Source organism: Hetaerina americana, unplaced genomic scaffold (genome assembly GCF_022747635.1).
Source record: "Hetaerina americana unplaced genomic scaffold, ioHetAmer1.1.p SCAF_1, whole genome shotgun sequence".
NCBI classification, from domain to species: Eukaryota; Metazoa; Arthropoda; class Insecta; order Odonata; family Calopterygidae; genus Hetaerina; species Hetaerina americana.
In genome coordinates, this window is record NW_027286069.1 from 90,307,958 (window position 1) to 90,330,103 (window position 22,146).

A 22,146-nucleotide genomic window follows, 5' to 3' on the forward strand; every position below is an offset into this window, starting at 1 on the left:
TCAGAACTTTTAGATGAACACCATTATGAAGTAGATGCTTATAGAAATGGCACCATTTTAGTGATCATAGATTGTTGAAGTCACTGATATCCATATACATGGAATTGAGTAGTTCTATGCAAGCGTTGTATACATGTATGCTAATAAATCTGGAAAATTAATATGCTTAAGATTATTTTTTAGCAATCCAAAAATAATATCATCATAGATTTGTCCTGGACTGTAGCAATTGTCTTAAAAAAATACTGGCTCTTTACCAGATTTCTATGATTGGCATTAAAAATGTAAATTCAAAGAAATGCCGTCGAGTAACTGCTTAAAGCACTTAACTCATCAAAGGCATATCAAAGAATCAAGGTTCAAACCCTAATAAACCAAATGATTTTTCCCACCCTGAGGGCGCGGGTTCAAATCCCGGTGGTGTTGAATATTTTTCAGAGGTATCTCGATCCCTACTTGAGGTGCTTTGTGGAGGGCACTTTGAGTGAGTACGGCGTCCGTCGGATGGGACGTTAAGCCGCGGACCCCTTGGCGCCTTTCGTAAAGAGTAGGCTAATGCCGACGCCGGGTTTCTCTCCACCCTTCATCCTTTCCTGTCCATCCCCTATGGCAAATGACCTTAGCTGTCGGTCGCCTCCCCTAAAAACTACTACTACTACCCAAATGATTTTCGCACTGAAATATTTTGCCCCATTATATTCTTTCTCAAGAAGAGTACCCACTAAGTCTGAGATGTTGATATGAGTAATAATTTGAGAGACTTCCCATTATTAATGGATATTATCAATAATAATTCAAGCAACAACTGAGGAACTACATTCCATTAAATAACTTAAATAATTTCCAGTCCCAAAAGAAATACCAGCCAAGGGCACAGAAAAGAATGGCATTAGACATTGCACTACTCTGAGAAGCACATTGAACTAGTCTATCTGTAAGCATTGGTATGTGATTAGAAAACGTTTGAACTATTAGTAATAATAAAAATGGCAGACAGCAACTCAAAGCTTGGTGAGACAGATGAGACTGCTGATTTCACACTAACTTCTGTACAAAATAAATTCACATATTCGATCTACATTCAGGTCCTGAGCCAGTGTATTTTCCCAATAAATTCTGCTACCCCAAAAATCCTGTAGGTTTAACTTGAGGTTATATAGAGTAGGTTTGGACCCAGTATCTTCAGATTGAGGATCGGGGTAGTCTAGGGTTAGAGTGTTGGACAACTAACCATAGGGCCCGGGCAAGCCTCTCTGGGCACCTGCAGCTCCACCCTAGCTGTTATTTTTTGGGTACCAGATCTCTCTGGGAAACCATTACCGGCATAGGGAAGGGAACTGGCCCTACTACCCTAATGTGTGAATTTCCCAAGCCATCGGGCGTAGTAATGGGTGAACTCTATCATCACCTACCAAACTGACCTTCGGGTTGATTACCATGTTTATGGTTTATATGTTATGGCAAAGGAAAAAAATCATGTGAATATATATATATGTGAGGGTCGCGGTAGTCCAGGGGGTAGAGCATTGGACTACTGACCTGAGGGTCCTGTGTTCGATTCCCGGGCACCTGCAGCTCCACCCAAGCTACGTGATTTTTCGGGTACCAGATCTTCCTGGGAAACCATAACCGGCACAGGGAAAGGAACTGGCCCCCCTACCCTGATATGTGGATTTCACATGCTGTCGGGCTTAGTACTATCATCACCTACCAAACCGACCTTTCGGTTAATTACTGTATTTATTGTTTTTTTAATCTTCGGATCAGCAGCCAATTAAAACCAGCAACAAAAAACTATGCAGTGTATTTATAGCCTGCATTACAACAAAATTAATGTGGGTTCAGGAAACATAAAAGACCCAAAGAAATATCAGTTTTATTTATTCAAGTCATCCTGAAGATATGGAAAAGAATTGAGTACATATGTAGACGCAATATCATCCAATTCAAGAAAGTCAACATAATAATTTTGTTAGGTGAATGCTCACAAACTTCAAACAATAAATAAAAATAAATAACATGAAGTTTACCGTTATAAATGATATCTAGCAAATTATAACGGGGTAATTTTATTTGAATGTTAAAATAAAAAATGACAGACTTAATGGTTGCTCTCAATCTCGCCTGGTTCATAGCTATTCATTTCCCCTGAGAGTACTGATAATTCACTGCTAGTACCTAAATTCTATTTAATTTATTAAAAATGCATGGGATTATGATATGATTACCTAGTTATCACTTACTTCAGAACATATTCCCCACAGCCATAGAAGTTACATGATAAGTCAAAAGATAATTATAAAAATCATACTTCGGCATTTCTCAGCACAGAAAACTGTTTGAAACCTTCTGTAAAATAAGAATAATTTGATTGTATTATACTGTGGTAATCACTGAAAGCCCTTATAACATTTGTGACTATTAGGGAAGATTAGATTTTATGTGAATATGTTCATACAAGGAAATATGTTCCACTCACAAGACCAAAACAGGAAGAATATGATGGCATTATTCTATAGAAGTACACATCAACGAAACTGGTTAATTATAATTTTCATAGGATTTAATCATTACAATTTGTTACTTCACATTCAGTGCTGATTTTTTTCTTCTTCAATTATATAGAAATGGCATTAAATAAAGAAAATCCATTAGAACTTTAATACAGCCATGGTGTTGGATGTTGAGGTCACAAAACCTATAAAAATCAGGTACAAGTAGTAACAGCAATTTTATGGAGGTCACCATTGAGCTTTATTTAGATAATGACTTTCTGAACAGATGTAAGATAGATCTTAGTACACATTCGCATATGAACAATAATTTCAGGAATAATGGCTTTGAGGGTAGCCCATTTCTACAAAAAAAATTGCCAATCACATTGAATTATATGTTTTTTTATTGGGGTAGCTTTATTAAATCCAGTAAACTTGGAGATATTTAATGGGTATATGCATGAACATTCACAGATGTGTTACTAGTTCAAATGTATCGGTATATGGGCTTGGAATTTTAATAGATATAAGGCTACACACTTATAGTACATATAAACAGAGCCAATTAAACTAACTCTTGATTTAAACATTTATTGACATGCTAAAAACAGTTAACATCATAGGAGACATTTTAACATTTGAAAAATGATATGGTTTAAACACCTGAAATATTTACACAGAGTCTTCTACGAGTAATGCATTTATACGAGACGTTCTCCTCTGCATAGCAAATGCTCTCATTATTGCAAATGAGCCAAGAGATGATAAGAAGATCATCAACAGGAAAACAGCATCCCAACTGAATTTTTCAGCAATAAATGCCACCAAAGGTCCCTCAATAACAGCACCAAATGAGCCAAATCCATTGATCAACCCAGTGACAGCAGCTCCTGCATTTCTACCACCTGATTCTCCTACAGATATCGCAACTGAACCACCTAATAACCCATCTGGGCCACATATAAAAGCTCCTGCAGCCATCATAAACATAGTGTTGTAGGAAACACCCCAAGATGCTGTCAAACTAAAGAGGATGAAACTGATGGTTGCCGAAACAGATGCCATCCAAATATGAAGTAGAGCTCGATAAGATTCAGTACTTGCCACACGATCAGCTGCAATGCCAAGGATAATGCTCCCTAACACACCACCAATATCAAATACTATTGAATACATGCCAGCATCAGCTGTAGAATAATTTAGGGATTGAACAAGGTAAACTGGCAGCCAGAGGTACATAGTGTAACGCACTAATTTCATGCAGGCCATGGCTACTGACAACTCGGCCACTGTTGGTATTTGCCAAAGTTCACGCAGTTGGTGTTGCCTGCTCGATCCAGTTCTTGATTTCTCAGGCAAAATCTCTTTGCCCGGCACTACCATGCCATATTCCATGGGGGTTTTAAAAGAAAAAAACGCCACAAACGACAAAAGCAAAAGGTAAAGAGAAGTTGGGAAATAAACAAACCTCCAGCCATAATTCTTCATTAGATAGACTGCAACACCTGAAGCGACTATACTGCCACCAAAAGCACTAGTGGACACTGCACCAAAAATGGAGTGCAAATTTGCATCTGCAAACCATGAGCTGAGAAACTTGCTGCAAGATGGCCAACATGGACCCTGGGCAGTTCCACTCAAAAACAAAAGGAAGAAAAGCATGTAATAATTGCTCCAAGAACCAAAGGTTACCATGGCTGAACCCGACAGGAACAGGCATGAGCTTATGGTTATCTTTGGTCCGAGTCTGTCCGCAACAGGTCCAAGTACAATTTGAAAAACCGAATAGGGCAAAAGAATTGCACTGTCCAACCAACCAAGCTGCATGTTAGTAAACTTGAGCTCATTTTTAATGCTACTTTTAATAACGCCTAGTGGTTTTCTACTCAGATATGTAGATGCATATGTTATCCAAACCATTAGGGCAATGGTGGTTTGGCATAGTTTCAATTTCCTCGATGCAGGAGACAACATTTTAGTAATTTACTTCTCGTAATACAAAAATTAACTTCCACAGTAAAAATCACCAAACATAGCCATAAATGTTCCCTCTACGGCAGAATTTGATAGCCGCCAATTTCTATCGGCGTCAATGAACGGATCCTTTTTGTACACATAAATAGGTTGATGCTCAATTGTGTAGTCTTCTTCTACAGCATTGAGGGATCTGGAAGTAAGAAATTAAAAGATAAAGGCACTGTGACGTAGAGTAAGAATCCTACTCGAAAACTGAACACATTTTACGTATTCGAAAGAGTGCAGAAACTTTCCACTAATGAGACTTACTCCACGCTAGGTGAAGGTTTCTGAATACCAAGGAAAGACAATACTTTGCTTCGAGTTGGGGTGTACTTAAGCATGGCTTGGAGGTATGATTCCAACGCCTGTTTTCTTTGTTCTAACACCTTGTGATTAGAATTGCGCACCCGTTTCGGAGGAAAAGCTGCCGTTTCATACTGTTTACGCAGCTGAAAAGAATATTTGCGGTCACAATCATGGAAAATCGAATAAGATTTGATGAGCCCATATTGAAATAAATAAATTTAAGTTGTAACACAGAGAAAACTCACTTCTCGATGAAGACTGTGGAAGGCACTGTATCTTTTCTCAACCCGGTAAACGTCACCACCATCCACAATCTCGACAACGTACACATAAAATGGTTTTCTACTTAATTTCTCCACTAAACGATACTGAGGAATGTGAACTTTGATCATCACATTTTCAAATAGAACAATGCCTCACAAAAATTACTATTTTCAAATTCAGGTTGGTTGCAAAGGTAAGTGCGATTACATTGTTAACTGTTAGGGCTACATGCTATTATATGACAAGAATAAACACACAACCTTAAATACAAATGCGCGCGAGTACAACAGTGGATTAATTAACTACGAAATGCCACTCTTAAAAATTAGGGATAATAAAATTATTAAGTCAACCGAGATTTACAACATGATAGATACTCAGTATTCGAGTTCAAAATAACAGTAAAATACGATTACCTTATTTCGACACCTACATGAAACAAAAATCTTTTTCAATCCTGTCAATTATTAAAGTAGGTGTTTCAACCGATATTGCCGCTCACAAGTCAAGCGGTATTATTAACCTTATCCAATTCATACTTATTGACACAACACAACAATGAAAAGCCCTTAGCCACGACGGGACGGGCGAAATTTTGATAACCAGAAATTCTTTAAAAAAATAATAACACAGATAAAAGTGGAGATACAGTTACATCATCGCTGAGACGCTTTTATGGTTTGATTACAAAATTCCTATAAAATCAATGCTGCTTGTTTTGATTAGACATGAATTTTCCAGAAGAAATATAATGCGATAAGTAATTCGATCAACTGTTGCGATTATGGCTGTCTCGATAATCTACCGCGATTAAGGGAAACAACTGAATGAACCAATGCGCATGAATAATGTATGTTCAGTTGTTGGGGCTCTGAGAAGGTATCGTTTTATTTGTTGCTTGGACAATGGTGGTTAATATGTTAGCGCGGAACTAGCCTAATTGTATAGAAATACTTTTATCAATCGAGGTATTGAGATTTTGTAGCTCAGATGGATACCCTCCCTGCCGCTGTTGTCGTTAGCTGTACAAGAAAGAACCCTGATGACATTATAAAATGTAATTTAGAGGCAATTGAATTTTTGAAATTTTACTATACCACATCGTTTTAACTATTAAAAATTTTCCCATCTGTTAGGAGAAGAGCTGAGTAGTGTATAATCCAAATTTGATGATATCTTACAGTGATTTTGAATGAAGATGAAATGCCAGGGCCTCAGCTGGTAGGCGACAACATAAAGGCTTTCAAATGGAGCATTGATACAAAGTATTATAGTACCGATATTTATTTATGTTCTATGCTACGAAAGGCTCTTGAAAGTCAAGAATTTGCAGCCAGCGTTGAAGCGGTCATTATTAACTTCGACTCATGTTCGGTAATTATGTTAGTAAATTCATTCTACAATAAAGGCCTCCTATAAGTTGACACCATTTCCTCATCCCTTTAGGATAAAATGCGCCGCGAGATGAAAGAGTTTTACCGTGTTTGAGGAAATTTTGACTGATATCTTGACAATCGTTAATAACGGCTCATTTAAGAGGCGTTATTAAAGATTGTTTTAAACAGACGCATAAAGATTGCCAAATTTGTAGCCCCTACTTTGGTTGTTAGCTGTGCAGTAAGTATGGCACCCAGTGGAAGATTCATTACTTATATGGAATTTCATTTTATTCTCAAAGGGCAGGTTATTAGTTGTAAATTAGTATATTATTTTTACTCTAGAATATATTTGTTCTCTTATGAAATGCATTAAATTATGGTAATGCTTGTTTTGTCTGGTAAACTTTCTAATTTCAAATAAATAGGTTCACAATAAATATCTCATTATTCACATTTTCGTTAGCCTTGGTTGATATATTCCTTCTCTGTTTACTCGTATGATTTTCTCCCATATTATCATCAAATACTAACTTGTAATAATTGGATGGTAAAATTGTTCTTAGGGTATTCTTTGAAGTAAATTCCCACTTTCACTTCTTATTAATTTGGCGAGTGTTTGTGTTGAATCCAAAGAAAGTTTTATTTTGTTATAATTCAGGGAAACCCCTCTTATACATTTAAGGGAGACAAAGGAAAAAAATTCAATGTAAATCAAGAGAAGCTATAATTTGCAGAAAGCGGAAAAAAATAGCCTGGCGTCATAATTTTATTTACCTGACAAGTGATGGGTCACAGAAATCAAGGAGGAAACATAATTAACATTAGACACCATAATAAATCCATGCTCCATATTATTCACCATATTTCTATTTGTGCAAGTGCATTTGATACACATGAGTTTTCATACATCGTATGAAATTATTGTGGAAAGAAAAGTATAAGAAAGATGGGCACATCCATAGCTCAAGAATAAATACAGGCAATATTGTTCCTAGTAGAAAACCAACTCTTGACAGAAGAAATAGATTCTTTAGCTTAACTGATAAGTAATAAACTTAGGGCCGTAATGAGAAAGTTTAATTCGTATAGGATATATAAGTAAGTATCATAATATATAAGTATAATACATAAGTATATATCATAATCTCATTACATAGTTATGTTAAGTTCAGTGAATAAAATACGAGCATCAAAAACAGGAAGCTGCAGACATTAAAAGTTATTCCATGGTCACATGGAAATGGTGAACTATTTAATTGCAAAACTAAAAGGGTTCTCTTATAGCAACCCAGTCAACTTAAAAAGAGGTCCTTATCACACAAATTAAAAGAAGATATTTGTATTTCTTTAAATAAAATAAATTCTATGTACTACTTGATTTTGTTACCCATGTACTTCAAGGTTGTAAAAATAACCAGCCCTGTTTTGATCATCACCACAGTTATAATTGTGGAAAATTTTGATATTACATCACTCACACATTAGTTTTACTGTCTTTGTTGAAAAAAATGTAATAGGTTTGAATGGACTTAAATGAATGGTATTTTGTGCATGCTTTTCCAGTCTTAAGAGAACATAATAATTACTTTCAATTTATTCATTCGTAAAAAAGAAATTTCACAAAGTATTTAAGGCTGACATAGTTTGAAGACTTGATAGGGTCGGTACTTCTCCTTCACCATCCTCATTTCAACCTGTATCTTCATTATCAAATGATTAAAAGGTAACAAAAGCACCTAAGTTCACTTTTTCTCCCAGGTGGAGTCCAAATGGCAAAGCTGCCATTTGGTTTCCTCCTATTCACAATTATGTTCCTCATGCTCCTGCTCTTCCTCTTTTTCTTTCTATCACCATTGTTGCCATTACCCAGATTAAAGAAAAAATTTGAATCAGTTAATTTCATTTTATCCATCCAGGATGTTGTTATAAAATTTCATAAAACACCAATTTCATAAGCCTTTGGATCACTCATACTGTCAATGAAAAATACTTTTCTGACAAGACTGTTGATAGTTTGTCTTAAAGGCATTAATGATACCTAAATGTAGTGGCTGCAGCTGGTTTGTCTAAGTGACTTCCATTAATACTAACTTAATTTTCCTTACTTTTAATTTAACTGGGTTTACGTGGACTGATTCAATGACAAGACATTTTTTTTATTTTGATCCCCAGGCTAAAATCAAGCAAATGCATTTGTCCTTCAAACACAGTTGTCACCCATGCCTTTGCATTGGCTCCATAGGTTGTAGGCAAGGTCTTAAATGTTTTTAAAACAACATGAATTACTGGATTTTCCAACAACAACAGGGTTCATTCTCCCTCTGCCATCTGCATTAGCTCATAACGAAACATTGAGGTGAGGTTTGTTGTGTTTTCTTCATGACAAGGAGCCCCTTTGGAATCAAGGACCATGCGAGGCAGTATATTTTTAAAAATGTCTCATCCATATCATCAGGCATAGTTTTGTAGACTAATCTATTCAACCTTGAAACAGTCTGTTCAGCCATTTGAAGTCATTCATGTCTAGTCTTACAGCAACAAGAAGTTTTTCTTGAATAAAATTTTCTTTTTACAAAACTCCAATAATTGGTATGCTCCAATAATTGAAGCTAGTCTTAATTGTTCAAGTTTATCATACTTGGAAGTATTTAATGTATATATGCCATTCCTATGCCAGAGATGCATTCGTTAGTACTTTTTCCTGTAGTTTTTCCTGAAGTCTACTGCTGCGTTTAACTTCAAATTTGGTGTATCAATTTACTTAGCCTGGGGTATGTGTGTGTACTGGTAAATGAGTCGACTCTTAGCAAAATGTTGATTTTTATACTCTATTAATGATGATTTTCTCATATGTTTGTTTTCCATTTTAAAATGTTTCCTCGTGATGCTGTAATTGGTGAAACTTGTTTCACTACAATTAAAATCTGTGCGGAATGCTATAAAATGTTCTCTTTAATATTCTGTGGTTCTACCTAGTAACTTCTGATAAATGCAGAAATTTCAAAGTGTAACAATCATTTGCCTTGACCGGGATTCGAATCTGGATCCTGTTAATTGCATTTTAATGCATATTAGTGGATGACTCCACTAAAATTTACTGTCGTGGCTTCTCCTGCAGTTCTTTGAACTTCCGAGAGCATTCTTTTAGTTCTTCACTCAGTAAAAGAGAAGTTTAATTTTCTGAAAAACCACAAAATGAATGTCGAAATCAGAGGCATTACAAGAAAAGATCCACATGACCAAAATTTTAGATATGTTTAGGATTGAAATCCCTAATCCATGATTTTGATGGGCGTCAACCGTATAATCCATTTCTCCTCATAGTATTGAAATTTAATCTGATTTTGTAATATATTTTAAGGGGATCTGTATGCAAGGGAATAAAGTGATTTGTGGAATAAATCTGCGTGTATGGGAGATGAAGGGAAGGGGAGGCCACAGGTGGTGGGTGACTTGCGTGAGGTCTATTTGTATGCCAACGTTGTGGATGGAGAGTGGGAGGAGTATGGACCCTCATTAAGTACCATTTTCTTCTTCGCTAGGGATTTTTTTAATTTCGTATTGTAATAAACAGGCAAGCATGAACCCTAATCTTCTTGGTGTCAAATATATGGACAAAAATTACTTTGTGCTTTGTTTCAGGGTGATATGTCTGTAAAATACAGAAGTGTCATTAGCTCCTTGGGAACTCATTTTATATTCCTTTGTTCTTTCCCAAAATGTGTGCGGTGTGTCCGCTGTAAATGGCTGGCTAGTCAAATATTTATTTATGTAGTACTACTGCTAGTACTGTTTTATTATTTAGTTTTTCTTATGCTAGGAAACCTCCTTTGCCTATTATGTTCTAATTGCTATTTCTCTATTGCTTCTCCAATATTTGGTGATCATGCTCTCGAAAGAGTGAAACTCTTCCACTTATTTATGCAGATTGATGGAATATAATTCTGTTGTGTTACTTGAGCTGAAAATTAATGGTTTTCACAAATTTGAGTGATAACCTTCCATGATGTATATTGTTTGACCCTCTGTATAGCAAGTAACAGGATTCAAAATCTGGTAAATTCAAATTGTTTTAGTAATATTATAATTTTCCTATCATTTTAAGTACTCATCATTAGGTGCTTAATATAACATTCTGTTGTGCATTCTATAATTGTCCAATAGGTAAAATGTTTCAAATCAGGTTTATATTCCATGTCTAAAACTTTTGTTATCCTCTAATCTATCAAAAGAACTTGAAAACTAGTCTTGTTTCCTTAATCAATAAACAATCATTCCACCAAATAATAAATTCAGCACTCTCTCTCAACACATCTAGATAGTGTTCTGCATTCCTTATATGTTGATAGAATGATATTGGCAATTGCATCTTATTCTTCAATTGATATGTAACATTATCTCTCATTACTAAAGTAATTAAAATTTTCAATGTCTTATTGTTTATCCAATGTAGGCAAATGGCCTTGAAGTAGTAGAGAGCTGGATGCCATTTACCAATACTTTTGAATCGGAGATAAATATTCTATTATGTGAACGGTGTGAAGAAGAGACTTCACAAGGAATCAGCAAAGTCAAAGGTAGTGAAGCATTGTGATATACTCTTGAGGCTGTGCATAAAATATGATACTACTTGCATGCCTTGAAAGATTTTACCTCACGAATGCAATGTGTAATTAAGTAGTGATGATTCATATCTGATTCATGTCAATGAGAATCCATTGCAGAGTTCTTGTATTGAAAACTAATATAGAGGTGTCGAATAAGAAAAATGTCACATTCATCATATCCTGTTAGTTTTCTGTTAAAGCATGCATAGGTGGAATTTCATTGTTGTTTTAAGAGGAAATTTGACTAAAGTAATGAGAGTGGAGGTATTAAAATATGATTGAAGTGGAGGTATTAAAATAAGGTTGAAGTTCTCGTGATTCTGACAATGTTGATTTTAATAAAACAACCTTATGTGCTAGAAAAAATCCGTAAACAGTTTCTATCTGTAGAGAATTGTGGCATCAACCACAAATAACCTTATTTTTTTTTAAAGTTCTGAAGTACCACATTCATTATTTAAAGGGACTGTGCCTCCATAGTTGTTGACTTATAATAATTAATTGTTTTCAAAGTAAATGAATGGAGTCAAATCTTTGAAATATATATAGGGTTAATTGCAACCCTTGTGTGCATCTGCAATAATACTCACAACTTCTTTAGCATTAGTGACCAGGTATAAGGGTATCTTATTCAACTTTCAAATGCACTTAGTTTAGCCTGTATGTTGTGAATTACCCTTTATGGGTAAATGGAAGCAGGGACCATTTGGTCTCAATTTTGTCCAAATAAAGACCTCTACCTCTCTATGGGTGTCCACTATTTTAATTTATGAGGGATAGTCAAATGAAAATCGAACACCTGCTAAAACGTGACTGTGGAATAATTCAATTCAAAAGTAATGACCAAAAGTGTTGATACATTAATACCCCTGGTAGACTGTACGATCAATTCCAGTTTTGTAGCAAGAGGTAGATTGCTGACAGATCCACACCCACTCCTGCGCTCTGTTTGAATGAAACCAAAGTCTACAAATGTCTTCCATTAGAATGCAACCATTTCTGAGTGTAAAAATCATTGGCAAGGGAATGATTTACAATTGTTGCATTTTGATGTACATTTAGCGAATGGCTCCATTAAAAGTTACTGTCACGGCATCTCTTGCAGTTCCTTGGAATAAGTCTTTCTTTAGGTCGCCAAAGATTTGAAAATCACAACGTGAAAGATCCAGGCTGTACAGAGGGTGTTGAAGTGTTTCCCAACCAAATCGCTGAAGCATAGACTTTGTCATATTGGTTGTAAGGGGGCGAGCATTACCCTGAAACAGGATGATTTCGCCCAACAGCATTCTGGGGTGGTTTGACTTAATTGTGTGTCACAGTTTCTGCAAAGTGCCTTCTTAGCACCATGAATTTATTGTGGTTCCATGCTTGAAGAAGTCATCAAGCAGAGGGCCCATACAGTCAAAGAAGAAGGTCATCATGAATTACCCAGAACTTGTGACAACAGCTTTGGATTTCTTTGGTGGGGAAGAATTAGGATGTTTCCATAGTGGGCTGTTACATTTGCTCTCGGGCTCAGACCTTCTTGGAATCTCCTATGCCACTCATGCACATTTGTCAGGGATATGCAGTGTTCACCATGCACAGTAGGCATGCAACGATCAATTTCACATGCTCCAATACTCTCAGCCACCTGAAAACGAACCACACCTCTCTGCTCTTCTTTGCTTGCCTCCATTTCTACAGCTGGACAAACATGCTAGACCAGTCTTCACATACACAAATACATAACCCAACAAGTGCGTACGCCTGTGTTGTCACCATGCAGTACTGATACTACAGCAATGGCAGTATCAATACATAACAATGGTGTTGCCACCTTTCGTGCAGACTGTTTTATGGCAGGTGCTACTTTTTCATTTGAGTGCCCCTCATAAATATCCATTCTAATAGTGCTATTACCAAAATGATCCAAAACCAGAAAACTTAATGATGAATGAAGATGTTAATAATTACGTTCATTTACTTGTAGCACAGGAATGGTGTGTGAAGAATGGGTTTGAATTGGTGGAATTAGATCCTCATGTGGCATCTGAGGATGAGGAATATGAAATGGATTTTCAAGAAACAACTGGGATCAAGAGAGTTATACAGGCACTGCATGCACATATGTGGCCCAACCTGGTGCTTAAAGGTTTGTCTTGTTTTCTTTGTATGATGTGATCGTACTGCCTAATAATATGTATTCTTTGTTTAGCAAAGTTAGCAGTTTACTTGCAAACATCAATAATGACATTAAGCCATGTTAATCACAAAATGAATTGATGCTAAGGAAAAAAAAATGTGGTATTTCCCTTATTTTTGCCATGCATCTAACATATTTACACATATTCTTTGCAAGCACAGACCAAAATATGATTAGCTGTTGCCATGTTCCTCTTGTTGCACAACTGTTTAAAATTCTCCGTTGGAATATCTTTTTCCAATTAAAAAATTACAGTGTGCTTTCTTCAATGCTTTCTGTTACCACCATAATCCAGCTGCACTTAGTGTTAAGGTTGTCGTTTTTTGAGTTTCAAAGTTATCTGTTGGGAACTTTAATCATGTTTCCAGCCAATTCTTCTTCACTGTAATCAAAAGAGGTTTATATAACTTACAGTCAGCACACACAATATGTGCTGACTATGTGCAGAAATCTCCCTAATTTGATTATTTGGATTCTTCTATCATCCTACACATTTAGCTTTTCTTTTTTCAAGATGTCAGATGTAGTTGATTTGTTTTCAACTCCAAGTATAAATTTCTTTTTGTATCTTTAGAAGTCTTTTATTTCCAGCCCCTAAACATTATTAACCCTTAGAATTCCTGTCCTGCCCACTTTATATTTCTGTTTTTGTTAAATCATAAAGAAAACCGTAATCAGCCTGAAGGTTGGTTTGGTCGGTGATGGTAGAGTTCACCCAATACTAAACCCAACTTCATGTGAAATTCACACATCAGGTTAGGGGGGCCAGTTCCTTCCCCTTTCTCTCTGGTTTCACAGGAAGATCTCTGGTACTCAAAAAATCACACAGCTTGGGTAAAGCTGAGGGTGTCCAGACAGACTTGTCCAGGAATCGAAACTGGGTCCTCTGGTCAATAGTCTATCGCTCCACCCCTGGACTGCTATGACCCTCTGTTTTCCGTGCATCCTATTTTTTTATGCAGAAATTTCACATTTCCACATTTCATTTATCTTCTATGGATGTGCATATTTCTTCAAAAAGTCTTCACTTAAAATCTGATTAGCACACAATTATACCTCATCAGCAAAATTCTGAAATAACTATGACACCACCAGTTTTAATAAAAAACAGATAGTAGCTATTTTCCACTAGATATATTTGATTGTACGACCGTGTTTCAATGTATTACATCATGTTCAGGTAACAAAATGAATTCAAATGCCATCTTGTATGTATTTTTGCATTCCAGGGGAGGGTTAGATGAGGGAGGAAAGGAGGGACAGGGGAGAGGGGAAGGTTGGCCAACCAACCATTAGGATAAGAAATACAAAGTTTGGAACATGTTGAAAAAAGATGCACAAAGTCTAATAGGTCCAATTGGGTGATTTGCCTATCACATATAGGCAGTACGAACGGCATCAGGATCCTTTGGGAGGAGAAGGGGGGTTGAACTGATTAAACAGAAATTTATATTTAATATTTTTAAATGTATTGTTTTACATTCATTTAAAGTGTAGTAAGCATAAAAGTTTCAGGTTTAACTTTGTGGAATTCCAACATTATGAGGGCAAAAAATAAACTTAACCCTTACACAATAAAAATTTAATATTTCATTACCATGGTTTCGATGCTGCGCATCATCATCAGGAGGTGCAGCATCGAAACCATGGTCGTGAAATATCAAATCTTTATTGTGTAAGGGTTAAGTTTCTTTTTACCCCCACAATCAAGTGTAGTAATTCCAATCTGACCTGAGTTAATGAGAGATCCTAATGCACTGTCCAAGAGATAATAGAGATCATGATATACTGTTTAGACATATGATTGCTATTTCATTGATGAGTGCACTAAAAAATAAAAGGGGTGATGACTTTCAACGTTAATGTCACTTAACTATCATTAAACCTTAGAAAGAAACCTTCCTGGATTTTTTTCCCATATTGATGATTATGTTTTTCTTTTTTAACCTGAATATTTCAGAGGGATCACAACAGCTATCTAAAAAGATGCAAAGTCTTCTAATTGGAGAGCCATCTCATGAAAATATGGTGGAAGAAGAGTCTTTAGTGGGAACCGGTGGAGCATCCACAGAGACAAACTCTGCAAATGGCCACCAGCCCATTCCTCAGGAAATAATTGGTATGGAGTGTTAATCACTCTTAACATTTGAGGTGTTTATTGCCCTAAAACTACTCACTTCATTTTTTATTATCTATGCAAGTTAATTGGATGTACCATCAAGGATTTTCATTTGTTTTATAGTTAGGGTAAGATAGCTGAAACTTATCCAACCATGAATGTTATTGATGACATAAAATTGATATCATGCCACTTAGTGTTTATTTTTTCATTTTTGCACATAAACTTAAAAATCATTTTTTTTAATAAGAAGTGCAAACTTGATTGATCACATGCAGTAGACACTGATTCGCACAAAACTTATGGACCAACCCAAGAGTTACATGTTGAGTGAACTTCATGCTATCAGAGTTCCATCCCAATTTTTTATGCCCATTTGAATGAAATATACTGAGTAAAAATGGATGTCATTTTTCCTTGGCAAATAGATATCTCTTTTATTTGACAGAACAACATTTTCATGAGCTAGATGACTAGCCAAAGTCACAGTGTGAAATCAATTATGACGACTTTTATTTAAAATTTCAATGCATTTCCATTTTGAAAAGGGTCATTCTGTAATTTTTCAGTCAATCATTTTTTTCTGAATGATATTTGTAATTAATTAATAACCCATGAAATGTTCCAAATCATCAACCATTTCATACAAATGATCTCCATTGACCTGAGTTTCTGAAAACTGGCGTACACTTTCTAACATTCCCCTGACCTACCATAGCAAAAGGGTAGGTCAGCGGTATGGCATCCCAGTCATCACCATTATCTCCATTCTCACATTAATGTAACAGTGTGATCTTCTACGTTGATAAAATCACTGAGCATGATTTCTGCCATCAGTTTCATCTCATCAGACTCGCAACTGACTAAATGACATTAATCTTCAATATAAATATTCCTGTGTACCCTCCCAATACTCACAGTTTTTTCATAGCCATTCACTGTCAGAGGAGAAATCCAGGGTAGCAAAAACAATTTTCTGTTGTGTCTGTGGTTACTGATCTTCAAGCAACGTACAGCAAATGCGAGGATTCGGAAAGAGTTATGGGCCTGTTTTCATAATTTGTTTCAAATTTGGATGGACACGGCTGGTTTATCCACTTTCAATAGTGGCGCTTAAGATTTTTATTTGCTGGGCTATTGTCCACAAATAAAGCAATTTTGCGGTTCTGCTGTGGAAAATATCTGTCCAATGCCTTAACCCAGTCCATAAAAATGCTTCCCATCATTAAAGCCTTCTTATTTGATTTTTATTCTACCGGCAATTTCTTTACATTTTAGAAGCATCTAGGACTAAGAAATATACTGATTGCAGAAACTTTCTAGCCATCGGCTCTGCAAACTGCCATAACAGTTATGTGCTCTTTAGTTTTTTTACACCAGAACACTGCTCACTTTTAAATGATGAAGTCTTTTTTGAGAGACAGGGATAAAAAAAATGCCAATTTCATCAGCATTAAAAATGGCCTTTACTGAAAAAACCAAAAAACCCATTAGTAATTTAGGCAAAGTTGAAGTTCCTGACCCTGATGTCATATCCTGGAAACATTACCTGACTCACCATGAACATAGTTGAATGAAATTCCATTCCTCATCTTGAACCACTCAAGCCAACAAGAGTTAGACTAGAAATCACTTTTCAACTTAAATCCAGAAGTGCTTACCTTTGCCAAGGGCACATGACTGGAGCATTTGTGCTAGTTGAATCCAGACAGTCGGAACCTCATCTTTATCTTGTGCAAGAGCAGCGGAATACTTAGCGGAATATTTAGCTCTTGTACATGTGCATGTACAAGAGCTAAATTTCCACTTTTAGTGGAATAGCACATTGCTTACATAGTTTATTACCCATTGTCTGATGAACTGTTGTTTTTCCAGAAAGTTTCTGATTCACCACTAAAAATGATCACCACCTTGCTTGCAGATAATTGTAATGTTGATACCGAAGAACTTATCAGTTTGAAGATTGAAATCAACTGAGTGATTGGGGTTTCAACACCTAGGGGTCAGGAGGTATTTGGATAACCCTCGAACAAACAGCAACATTCTTCTCTTTCAAATCTTTTTGCTTAGTGAAAATATGTAAACTCGAGGGATCTGCATGGCCTTCTTTCCGAGGGGGGACAGGAATGTGGGCGCACATTTCTTCATGTGAGGAAATAAACCAAGTTGGGGGTCCCTGCCTTGCTAATGACCATGTTTACTTAAGGGGGAGTGAAATCCAGAGATAATTCCTGCAAGTGCAAGTAGAAAATCCTCATGCTGGTATTTTCTTGTTAGGTCCTGAAGGAACCTGCCAATGAGAAACAGGTGCATAAGAAAATACAGCCACAATTTCCATTGCATGTTTTTGAAAGAATTTTAAAAAGATTTGCTATCGAAAAACCGAAAGTATTTTAAGTTATAACTATTGTTTTATTTAAAACAAATAGATATGCACAGCAAACTAAAGGAGTCAGAATAGATCATGCCTCCATTTTATGTTATGTGATACTTTATGCTAACCTATTTTGTGTTAAGTATTTTCCACTGTATTATTTTGGTTCTTAGATATTATTTCTGTGATCTAACATGCTCTTAATGTAGACATTTTTCTCATTAGCTTTTTATTTTTTGGCCATCACTCTTTGTAGTTCATCCACTCTGTGTGTAAATTAAATTTAATAGCTATGTTTGTAGAAACATTACACCAACAGTTTAAGTTGATATTGCCATTTTAATCTCATTAGTAGTTGAGAAAAATGCTTGTTAAGTTGTTATTGAACGTATTTTTTTTTAATTTTTGGGCTTAAAATGGTGATATATTGGGTTTGATGGCTGATAATATTGTATGCATTTGAAATATTTTTAGGCAATACAGTGAATTTAACATCAGACATGATTCTCCTGCTGTTTTATCTTTCATATAAAGAGTTAGGGATTGATGTATGCTAATAAGAGTTAATTAAAATGAATAGTCAAAAGTTAGGCTGTATACCCAAGGCTTAAAGGATTTCTCTGCCAGTTGTTTCATGGAAAAGCCAGAGCTTAGACTGGTCCCATGATAGGTCGTAATTGGAGTAATTTATACATATTTTACCTAACAGTAAAATGTCATATGTGGCCATCTTGTTTGACAATGCAGAATAATGAGAAACACAAGGATCTCTCTGGCAGAAGACATTTATGTTTTGTAATTTCAATTTATTTAAATCTGGTAAAAGATATTAGTTTAATTATGTGGCTGCTCATGAGCAGATGTGATACCTATTATTTAGAAGAGGAAACCTTATGAGGGTAGCTGATGTTTACCCATAAAATAACGCAACAAGATTAGCGAGCATGCGTTTCTTATCATTCAGACGATTTATTATTCCCTTTTCATTAATATTGTATATATGATCAATAATATTATTATTAGTCGTCATCTTTCATCTAACAAATAAACCTAGCCTTTAGAGGTAAATTTCCCAGTTGCCAATGTTTTAGTATCATCTTCAATTGGTATTCAAGCTTTTTTGGCCAGTAAAGTCCTAATGTAATCTCATATCCAAGAGAGAGAGAGTTGCCGATGGTCATTCTATTTCAGACTTTGTACTGTTGACTATACTCATTTATGTTCTGAATTGCTAATTTATTTTCTTATCTAAGGAAGTGGAATCACTAGGCATAACTCTTGGCTGTCTTTTCCAATTTGAAACCATTCCAGGAATGGAAACCAACCACCCCACTTGAATGGTCCTATTTCTCCTTTTTTCCTGATAGATATAACATTCCCATATGTATGTACTATTACCTCATGAAAAACAATTCACATTTGTTACATACATACCCCAACCTTTTTATAATTTTAATGGAAATAAGAAAGCATGATATTCAGAAAATAATGGTGGCCCGTTGCCCATTCCTTAGGTTACCCTCTGGTTCAGTTTCATGAACAATAATTAGAGCCTGTTCATGATCGTCTGTGATTTTCACTAATGCAAAGAAACTCTGATTTACTGGTGACATTTATATAAATATCCATTAAGTCAGCAGTCAAAGAGTGCTGGTAACTATAAAAATTAATTTAATTAATGAAAGGTGAGGGTCCAAAAAAGTTTGGTGAACTTGGGCATTACTCTTTTCTACAAGGAATCGGAAATAAATACAGTTATGCATATGCAGTACATATCCCATTTCTTTCTCAATACTTACAGATAGGATGGTCTGCGAATCTTTGGAAATCTCAGGTGATGAACTTCCTGACAGTTATGGAGAGCTTTTGGTAAACCTTCATGATATGAAAGAGAGAGCTCAGGGCCTTCCTGCAGAAGAGAGAAAGGCTGCTGCTGAGAAAGTGGTAATGGCATTTTGGAGAGCCCTTGGTGGGGAAGAAGATGAAATAGCAGGCTTAAGTGACCCAGAGGAGACATGATATTCTGGTTTTCTCCTTCGAAAAGCAGGGTTTCATATCTCAGTACATGTGAATGTTATTTAAAGCATCGCTGGAAGTTGTTATTAGGTGTATATGTACATATTAATTTTTTAAGTGCATTTATTGACGATTTTGGGTCTTGGCTTCATAATGTAGTGGCCAAGTCCAATTATTTGTTGCACATGTTAATCATCTATATCTACTGCTAACCTTATATTCGTTGTTATATCCAGATTCCTGAGAATCATTGTATGATAATAAATCATTAATTGGTCTCAGTTGAAGCAGTTCTCTGTATTTCAGAGTAAAGTTGATGCAGTATTTATAGAATAAATATTTGATTGGTATTATGATTGAATGAGTTGATGTGATCAAAGGTTGACTTCTTAGGTGTCTATTCCCTTTCCTCTATCACAAGTGAAACAAACATCATGAAATTCAACTTTGTTAAGCTATCATATGTAATTCAAGCACCACTAAGATAGTTGTTATGAGGTATTTTCTATTGAGAGTTTTACTGTAGTAAATATAGCATGTAAATTTTAGTGATGGTAAAGTCTATAATTATTTACTTGATTGCATTACTATATATTTTCCATTGGTTTTACTCTATTGATTGGGACATGCATGGCATAATGCTTATTCATAATGGCAATTATTTTTTGCATTTAATAATGTAGTATTTACTTTTTGGAAACAGTTTCTAGAAATAATTTTAAACCATAACATCGGCATAAAGGCTACTTGATAAATTATTATGAAAAGCATTCAACTTGTTGTTATTGGATGGTCAAATTGTTCAGTGTCCTTATTGCCTCTCGAGGAAATTGTGAGAATCTTCAGATATGCCTCAAAATATTCTGTATAAATTGTTTCCAGCCATCTGGCTAAAGAAATTCACCTAGCAAAAGCAATTTGCCTAGATTGGTTTTCAAGCCTGTACCCCTTAATTTCTGGCAATTTATCTTTTAGGATATCACGGATGTATTTCTGGCTTACGTGCAAAGCCAACCCAATAATCAATACTAGTTCATCAGATATACTGAGATGCCAAAAGCAGTATGATGCGGGACAAATAAAGCTTACTAAAATTATTCATGCCCCCCTATCTTTAGGCCCTGCCTCTCATTTAGTCAAAGCATTTCATTAGCCATCAAGGCAAATTATATTGTCACCATTGTCTTTATTATCAGAGTTGTAGGCCTTCGTATAGTATATCTAGCAAAGATCTATGCATAGTGATTGCACTTGACGTTGTTAAATCTTAATTTTTTGTTCAAGAATTGCCTTGTATTAAGAACATTTGGGTATCCACCAACTGGGAGATCTGGTTGTCTATATACTTGCAACTTACACAATTGTATTTAAGATTTTATTGGGAAACCACAGGGAAATGACATTTTTGTGTGAATGAGATGTTTTATATTTTACTGAAAGACTAGCTTCACTGCAACCCACCCAAACCTAGCCCCATTTTTTGCTGCGATTTGGTTATTTCATTTACTTCACATTTAGTTGCATGCACTTTTAACACTTTAAATATATTAATGATTAAACAAATCCAGTTATTACTTTATTTCAACATGTACCATCTTTCATTATTGAAAATCTCCCTCATATTTTTCATAATTTATCTTAGTTCGAGCTTATGACTACCACACTTCATAACTAGTTGCCATAGTTAGTAATAGATAAGATCTCATTGGCCAAATTAAAGATATATTTTGCAACTAGACAATTAGCAAATGGAAAATGCTTCTGAAAAATATGCAATCAATTTTGTAAAATTGTTATAAATTTTCTCAGAATGTACCATGATCCAAGCTTATTCCTATGTAGGCCAAATGTTACTGCCCCTTACATAAGTGTTAAACCTGCTTCCTGCATTACATTATCATCCCCTCTGCTGGCACTGAATTCATTTTTACTAACTACAATCATAAAATTTCTTTAGGTCATTGTCAACTTTACTTATAACCACAAGACATTTTTTTATAGTTATTTACTAACCAATGGCATTCTAAAAGTTGTTTTGTCATTATTTCTGCAGCAAATAACATGCTTTCTCTTAATTATGTTAATTCTCTTAATTGTACTACATAATGTCTAATTTTAAGTAAGGGATGAAATTTAAATTATTGTAATAGACAGGTTATTATTAACGTTTATGGTGGACTAATCCAACCATCACTTATCAGAGCTCTGTCGGGGTGCATAGTGGGAAAGAAGAGCAAGATGGTGTCCCTCTCTGGATTAACTTATTTCCTTGAAACTATGTCATCAGCAAATTTGTAATGAAAAACTATTTGAAATTGCAACAGCATCTTGAAATATTATAATCATATAGGTAAACCAATTGTGCTTAAGTTCCTAATTGCA

The 22,146-nt window shown here is 35.4% G+C and overlaps 3 protein-coding genes across 3 annotated transcripts; 1 reads left to right on the forward strand and 2 right to left on the reverse strand.

Moving 5' to 3' along the window:
• Positions 1–3,072: 3,072 nt before the first annotated feature.
• LOC139694478 (uncharacterized) lies at positions 3,073–4,469 on the reverse strand. The gene has a single exon (XM_071593051.1). It carries the CDS (start codon positions 4,467–4,469, stop codon positions 3,168–3,170), a length of 1,302 nt encoding a protein of 433 aa, XP_071449152.1. The 3' UTR covers positions 3,073–3,167.
• Positions 4,470–4,499: 30 nt separating this feature from the next.
• On the reverse strand, positions 4,500–5,865 carry LOC139694494 (sorting nexin-24-like). The gene is made up of 3 exons (XM_071593052.1): positions 5,066–5,865; positions 4,782–4,963; positions 4,500–4,662 (listed from the first exon to the last, which is right to left on the reverse strand). The coding sequence occupies exons 1-3, from the start codon at positions 5,210–5,212 to the stop codon at positions 4,500–4,502; spliced, it is 492 nt and encodes a 163-aa protein (XP_071449153.1). The 5' UTR covers positions 5,213–5,865.
• A 68-nt stretch (positions 5,866–5,933) lies between these two features.
• Positions 5,934–20,338, forward strand: LOC139694510 (alpha- and gamma-adaptin-binding protein p34-like). Its single transcript, XM_071593053.1, has 6 exons — positions 5,934–6,141; positions 6,268–6,458; positions 10,917–11,040; positions 13,043–13,204; positions 15,216–15,374; positions 19,550–20,338. The coding sequence occupies exons 1-6, from the start codon at positions 6,075–6,077 to the stop codon at positions 19,765–19,767; spliced, it is 921 nt and encodes a 306-aa protein (XP_071449154.1). The 5' UTR covers positions 5,934–6,074; the 3' UTR covers positions 19,768–20,338.
• Positions 20,339–22,146: the final 1,808 nt, after the last annotated feature.